General features: G+C 61.5%; 2 protein-coding genes across 2 annotated transcripts in view; one reads left to right on the top strand and one right to left on the bottom strand.

The window, feature by feature from the left end:
* Position 1: 1 nt before the first annotated feature.
* MTERF4 (mitochondrial transcription termination factor 4) lies at positions 2-1177 on the top strand. The gene is made up of 3 exons (XM_038146259.1): positions 2-338; positions 415-599; positions 680-1177. Exons 1-3 carry the CDS (start codon positions 2-4, stop codon positions 1034-1036), a joined length of 879 nt encoding a protein of 292 aa, XP_038002187.1. The 3' UTR covers positions 1037-1177.
* Positions 1178-1242: 65 nt separating this feature from the next.
* Positions 1243-6613, bottom strand: part of SNED1 (sushi, nidogen and EGF like domains 1) — a 17537-nt gene continuing 12166 nt past the window's right edge. The window contains exons 19-26 of the mRNA XM_038146083.1: positions 6242-6406; positions 5866-5948; positions 5021-5107; positions 4704-4820; positions 4185-4272; positions 3550-3633; positions 3366-3404; positions 1243-2990 (exon numbers count right to left, since the gene is read on the bottom strand). Of these exons, the coding sequence (XP_038002011.1) occupies positions 3368-3404; positions 3550-3633; positions 4185-4272; positions 4704-4820; positions 5021-5107; positions 5866-5948; positions 6242-6406 (661 nt within the window). The 3' untranslated portion in view covers positions 1243-2990; positions 3366-3367. The remainder of the gene's footprint in view (positions 2991-3365; positions 3405-3549; positions 3634-4184; positions 4273-4703; positions 4821-5020; positions 5108-5865; positions 5949-6241; positions 6407-6613) is intronic.

Raw genomic sequence — 6613 nt, 5'->3', positions numbered from 1 at the left:
CATGGCGTGGCGGCTGCTGCTGCGCGGCGCCGGGCGGGCGCTGGGGCCGGGCCGGGCGCTCCCCGCCGCCCCCGGGCCGGGCGCTCGGCGCGGCTGCGGGGAGCTGGCGGCGCTGCGGGCCTCGGGCTTCAGCCAGGAGCAGGCTCGGCGGCTCCTGGCGCTGCAGCCCCGGCTCGGCCCCGAGCGCCGGGAGGCGGCGGCGGCGCAGCTGCTGCTGCTGGGGCTGAGCGCCGAGGCCGCCCTGGCGCTGCTGGAGCGGAGCCCGGCGCTGCTGCGGCTGCCCACGGAGCGGCTCCGGGAGCGCGCCGAGGAGCTGCGGCGCCTGGGGCTGGACGGAGGTAGGGCGGCGAGCGGGGCCGCGGGCGGCACGGCGGGGCTCTGCCGCGGAGCTGCCCGCTGACCCGCTGCCCGCAGGCCGGCTGCGCCGCGCCGTGAGCCGCTGCCCCCGGCTCTTCCAGGTGCCCCGGAGGAGGCTGGAGGCGGCGGTGCGGCTGCTGCGGGAGCGCTGCCTTTTCACGGTGGAGCAGCTGCGGGAAGTGCTGGGGACCTGCCCCGCCGTCCTGCTGGAGGAGCCGCGCGCCCTCCATCAGCAGTTCCAGGTGAGGACCGGGAGCCGCGTTCCTGCCGGAACCGGCCGCGGGAATAGGGCTGTGCCTGACGCCTCCCGTTCCGCCCGCAGTACGCCTACTTCCGAATGGGGGTCCGGCAGAAGGAGATGGTGAAGGCTCGGCTCTTCCAAATGCCCTTTGCCGAGCTCCGGAATCGCCACATCTTCCTGGAGCGCCGGGGGCTCTACGAGACCCCACACAAAGGACAGACCCAAACCAGTAACCCAAAACTGAAGGACATCCTTCAGCTCCCAGAGAAAGATTTCCTGGCCAGCCTGGCCTGCTCTACCCCAGAGGAGTTTGAGGTCTTCAAGAAGCTGCTGGCTCGAGAGGAGGAGGAGAAGGAGGAAGAGGAAGATGTAGATGCACTGTACACAGAGGATGATGATGATTTGGACAGTGATGAAAGTAAAACAGCCCGGGAGTGAGGAGGTGAGGCTCCGAGGTGCCAGCCCCCCCCGCTGCTGCACTCACACTGAGTGCTTTGGGTGCCCACCCCACACCAGCACAGGCTGGGGTGGGTGCAGGGCCCCACGGGTGGGGTACCAATAAATCCCATCTGTCACATACAGCAACACTCCTTCCTCCTCCTTGACCAGCTACTTAAAAAAAAAACCAAAACAAAACAAAATAGTTTCCATAAAGTGTTTTTATTAAAAAAAAAATCAAACAAAAACCCCTAATTTATTTCCAAGACTAGGTTAAAACCTTCCAGCTGCATTACATACTGAGCCAGCTGTGGGACAGGAGGCTGTGGGCTGCTCTGCTGGCTGGCAGCGGGACCAGGCTTCCTGGTGGTGTGGGGACAAGTCCTGTGGATACAGAACTGTCCCATGGCAGGGCCGCCTCCACCTCCACAGCCCCTGTCAGTGCTGATCGCGTGGCTGACAGAGCAGGGGTGCAAATACTTTCAGACCACAGCTCCAAACTCTCCTGTTTGGGTTTGCCCTTGCCCTGCTCCTCCTGCTAGGGAGGGCTGGCTTCATCTCCTGCCCTGGGAAGGCAGGGCCGCTGTGCTTGCCAGGCAGCTGGAGCAGGACCAGGCAGCCTTGGAGGAAAACAAGGCCTGTCTGTCCCGTGGGAGCAAAGCTAGAGGTGGTGCAGGAGGGGAGCAGCACACTGGCCAGCTGCTCGTGGCTTCCCATTGCCCCTGCCCCAGGCTGAGCCCTGGTACACTGCTCCCAGGAGGAAGAGGGTGGTGGCGGGAGTGCTGAAACTCCTGGGCCTGTCCTGCTCTGAGGGCAGCTTCCAAGCTGCTGCTTGAGACACGTGGCTGAGCAGCAGAGCTCTGCTTGGCAGGAGGGGAGGCCCTCCCCACCAGAATAATTCCACTCTGCTGGGGCCGTGGCGCTCTATAGCATAACTGCGATATATCTCTGGTATGTGTTAATTTATAATATACACCGTGTACGTTAATACACAAACCTATGTTTAACTAGTGTTGTCATACAAACTCACGAAAACTAGGAACGTTTCTAAGCTACACTTTTTCTTTCCTTGCCTGCCCTGCTGCAGTGCTGGGTGCTGGTCCTCTCCTCCACAGAACCCTGGAGGTGCAGTGCAAGGGGATGCCGTGTGGGGCTGGTTCCCTCACCGAGCCTCTGCCGTGCCCTGCACTGGTGTGGAGGCAACCACAAGTGTGGTGGTACTGGCATGCCTCAGCCGACAGATTTCACCCTACAAAACACATTTTAAATTCTTTTTTAGGTGCTCTATTGGTTTCTGAGCTGGAAATTTGGTTTAAACCAGGGCTTGTGTACAAAGCAAAGAAAAAAGGCAGGCAGTAGAAGCTGCCTCAGTTTCCCCTGCTAGAGCAGAGGAAACAGGAATGCTCCTCTACTGCCCGTGCTCACCTCAGCACTTGGAGCTGCTCACCATTTCTAACTCATCTACAGAGGCTGCTCCTCAGAGCATGTTTTTGGGGGCCAGATGTCAGGTGATGGCTAAAGCTTTTTGGTCTGCATTAAACTGTTTTATTTGAGGGTTATAGGTAATTTATAACCTTGGATTACGAAAACAGATTGGTGCAGATGCTGCTGGCAAGGGGCTGGGCTGATCCCTGAGAGAAGCGGGGAGCCCGTCGCTTGTGCAGAGTGGCTGGGGGTGCTGAGCAGGGCTGGCCCCCTCAAGGGGCACTGGTGCTCAGCTCCTCGGGGGCAGAGAGGGGGCCAGCAAAGGCAGCGCTGGGCCAGCAGGGGGAAAGGGAGCACTACTCAGTGTGCTGATCCAGCCGCGTGTCCCTAATGGGCCGGAGGAGAGGGAGAGGTTGACACCAGGCAGGAAGGCTCCCCTGCTGTGTTCAACCCAGTGAGCAGATCTGATCTTCCTGATGTTCAAAAAGCCCTTAGATGTGGAAAGACGAAGCTTCTACTGCTTTAAACCCTGTGGAGGAGCAGGAGTAAAATGAGCTGGTGTGCAGGGTCTGCCAGATGCCCTGCAGCTGGCCTCTTCCCCCTCGGTGCACCACCTTGTGCTGAGAGAAGGGGCCCTGCTGTCTCCAGGACTCCAGCCTTTGCCTAGGCCTTTCGCTGCAGGAATCTCTTGCTCATATGGAGCTACAGAGCCAGGGGGGAGCAGAGCATTGCCTCCTGCTTCTCCACCCCAGCCACAACCAGGAGCCCTCAGGCATAAGCCCTCACACCTCCTCGACATGGTGGCACGAGCCCGGGTTGTGCCCTGGCCTGCACCCATCTCCCCCACTCCCTGCACGAGAGCTGCCCCTGCCTGCATCTGAGGAGGGCTGGAGCAGGTACTTACTTCTATGGCTTCTTCAGTGTGTGACTGGTGCTTGGCTTTCTGCAAGAGAAGGGAGGACAGCACTGTCAGCCCCAAGCCTTGGTCCTGTCTGTACCCCCTAGCAGTTGGCACACCAGCCAGCCTCATCCTCCTGTCCAGGGTCACGGGAAGGCTGGCACACCCAGTGTGCTGCTGTGGGCTCTACCTGCTGCTTGTCCTCTTGGAACTGGTGCTCTCACAGCTCTCCTTGTAGCAGATATCCTGGTGTACCTTGTAGACTCTCCTGGACCTGCACACACAGTGGAGATGTGAGTGGAAGGAACAAAAGGAAGAGATGTGCTTTAATTAGAGGGCAAATTTGGGTATTTCCCCTATTTCCTTCTAGGCTGCAGTAGCCAACAATGGGGTTGTGCTGGGGGACGGATCCCAGCCTGGCCTTTGTACCTTCATTGCAGGGAGGCCAGGGGCAGAGCAGAACCCCCCATGCCCTGGACCTGCATCAGGGCTCCCCCAGCCCTCTGCTCACACATGGAGAGGCAGCCAGGAGCTGCCAGGGTTCTGCTCCTGTCTGGGGGTCACACACACCACATCCACCCTTGCTGCCATGTGGGTGGGTAACACCAGTATGGGGCTGTCACTTCAGCAACACCCTGCCCTGATGCACAGCTGGGGGTGGCCACGCCAGGCTGCTCAGCCTGTGCTGGGGAGGGGGCAACTGCCAGCTGGGGTTGGAGACGGCCTTGTGCTCGCTCTCCCTTCCCCAAAGCCGAGCTGCAGGGAGACATCCCCAGCTCAGAGCACAGGGGGAAGGGGGGAGCATAACCTGCAGGCAGTACTCACAGATAGTGGCAGGTGCCTCCTTCCCACACTGGGAATGACCTGGTTTCCGAGTACAGCCGCGTGCACGAGTGTGGCACCTTCTTGCAGGCTGCTTGGGGAATAGGAGAGGGGAGCTATCACTGAGCCCATCCCTGGCCCTGTCTGCCTGTGCCTTGTGGCAAGGGTCTGGTGAGGCCCCCCTGGCTTCTTGGCCACGCTGGAGGGCTGGCCTCAGCACAGCTGACCCACCAGTAGAAGCAGAGCCCCCAGCCTCACACTGCCTGCGAAACTCTCTGGGTAAGGCAGGGGCCGGGCTTGCCAGGCAGAGCCAGAGAGCTCAGCCAGGAGCAGAGACCAGAGCTGCACTCAGCTGCCAGCATGACACAGATCTCCAGCAAAGCCTGGCCATTGTGGGAGCCCCTGGGTGCTGGCATGGTGTGCTGGGTGACCTACATCCTCAGGGACATCCTGTGACAGGGACAGCCACCAGCCTAGCCCTGCAGGAGGGAGCCAGGCCCTCGGGCACAGCGTGCTACTCACCCAGCTGGCAGACGCGGCCCTTGAAGCCCGGGCGGCAGGCACAGTGGTAGGACTCCCCATCTCGGGTACAGGTGCCTCCATTCCTGCAGGGATTCTTGGAGCAGCTCTGCCCCTCTCCTGCAAAACACGCTCGACCATCAGAGCCCGGGGCCACAGCTCAGCCCTGCCAAGCCCCTGGCATTGCCAGGGTGCTCCCAGGAGCAGCAGGTGGGCAGGGGTGCCTGCCACACCTCCGAGGAGGTGGGCTGGTGCTGAGCAGGTTGCCTGTGGGGCCAGGGCTGGGTTCCTGCTGCTGTGGGTCTCCCCCTGGGACTTACTCTTGCTCTTTGCCTCACGCAGCTGCAGTGCCAGACTGTCCCAGCTGGACACCTCTGTGTTCTCCAGCTTCACTGGAGCCTCTGGCTCTGGACAATGAGAGGATAAAATGTCACCTTCCAGGCCAGACCCAAAGGCAGCCCCTCCAAGGGGATCCAGCCTGCCTGCAGCTTTGGGGACTGGTCAGGCCTGAGGCAGTGCTTTAGCCCTTCCCAGCTGGCATCCCTGTCACTGGGGTGACACTCTCACTTCTCCTGGAAGGGGCTGGGACACAGAGTCCTGGGGAGGCAGGGGCAGAACCAGGATGTGCAGTGAGGCCAAGGGCCGCCCTCAGGTGTGCCAGGCCCCTTCCCCACATCATGGTGTGGGGTTTGCAGGTGCTCTAGGGTATCTGGGGTTGGTCCCCAGTCTTCTGGGGATGGAAAATGGGGGCTGGGTGTGACTAGTGAGGGGTTTCTCACCCAGGCACCCTCCTCGGGTGTGAGGCTGCTCTTTACAGTGGGGGCTGCAGCTGCTGGGCAGGCAGGGGCTGCACTGGAGGGCTATGGAGCCACTGCTCAGGCCCCCACTGGTGCTGGCAGGGAAGAAGGGCAGCCACAGTCAGCTCTGCCTCCCATCAGCAAGGTCCTTCTCTGGGCTCTCCCAGCCAGTCACCCCTCTCCTCGGGCAGGGGTCTAACAAGCAGAGCAGATGTTTCCCTGCCCAGGGCCAGGTGAGAGGGCTCCACCCTCCTCTATAGCTCCCCCAGCCCTACAGCAGCCTGCCTGGCTGCCACCTCCACTGGCAGGGAGGTGCAGGAGATGGTACTGGCTGACAGAACTGGACACCAAGGCACAAGAGCACTTACGTGTCTTCACAGTGATCGATCTTCCCAGCGCAGTGCCAAACCTGGCACTGATCCTCCCTCTGCCATCCACCAGCTCTGTGAACCTGGGACAGGAGAGCCATAAGGGTACAGGGCACTGCAGGTCCCCCAGGCCCTATGTGCTGGAGCTCATGGCAGCTGTATAAAGCATCCACTGGTGGCATCAGGCTCTGTGCAAGTCCCATGGGGGAACTGCTCTCAGGGTAAGGGGCCTGGCTGAGAACTCCAGTGGGAGGGCAAGAGGCTGCACCCCGGCAGGAGCGTGCACACACCTGGGCATGGAAGCTGGGAAAAGGGACTGGCTCAGCCTAGTGCTTGGGCCGAGTGGAAAAGCCAGGAGCGCTGAGGCAGCGCCTACCTGGGGGCTGGCGAGGGCTCCTCAGCCGTGTCATGATCTGCCAGCAGGCGGAGCTCCGGCAGGAAGGCTGGGGGCAGCCTGTTCCGCAGAACCCGGGGGTGCCCGGCTTGGCTCCACCGTCTCTCTGGAGCCCCATCCCTCTGCACTGCAAACCAAAGGAAGAGGCTTAATGGAGGCAGCGTGAGCCAGCAACCGGCCTCCCAGCCAGTCCCATCATGCCCAGGCTGCCAGGTGGCACACACACCCTCTCCACACACCGGGGATGCAGGTGCCCGTCACCAAGCTGGATCCCTGCATCTGCCCTTCACTAACCCTACAACCCCCACCTCCCATTCCAGTGGACCTGCATCCTGTCCCCACAGCCTGCTGCAG

This window comes from Motacilla alba, chromosome 9 (genome assembly GCF_015832195.1).
Source record: "Motacilla alba alba isolate MOTALB_02 chromosome 9, Motacilla_alba_V1.0_pri, whole genome shotgun sequence".
Taxonomy (NCBI): domain Eukaryota; kingdom Metazoa; phylum Chordata; class Aves; order Passeriformes; family Motacillidae; genus Motacilla; species Motacilla alba.
This window is presented reverse-complemented; position numbering and strand designations above follow the sequence as displayed.

Excerpts from the sequence above, each read along its gene's own strand:
- MTERF4 (XM_038146259.1), top strand. The coding sequence starts at position 2 with ATGGCGTGGCGGCTGCTGCTGCGCGGCGCCGGGCGGGCGCTGGGGCCG. Across the intron at positions 339-414 it reads GCGCCTGGGGCTGGACGGAG|GCCGGCTGCGCCGCGCCGTG; the intron begins GTAGGGCGGCGA and ends CGCTGCCCGCAG. Across the intron at positions 600-679 it reads CCCTCCATCAGCAGTTCCAG|TACGCCTACTTCCGAATGGG; the intron begins GTGAGGACCGGG and ends TTCCGCCCGCAG.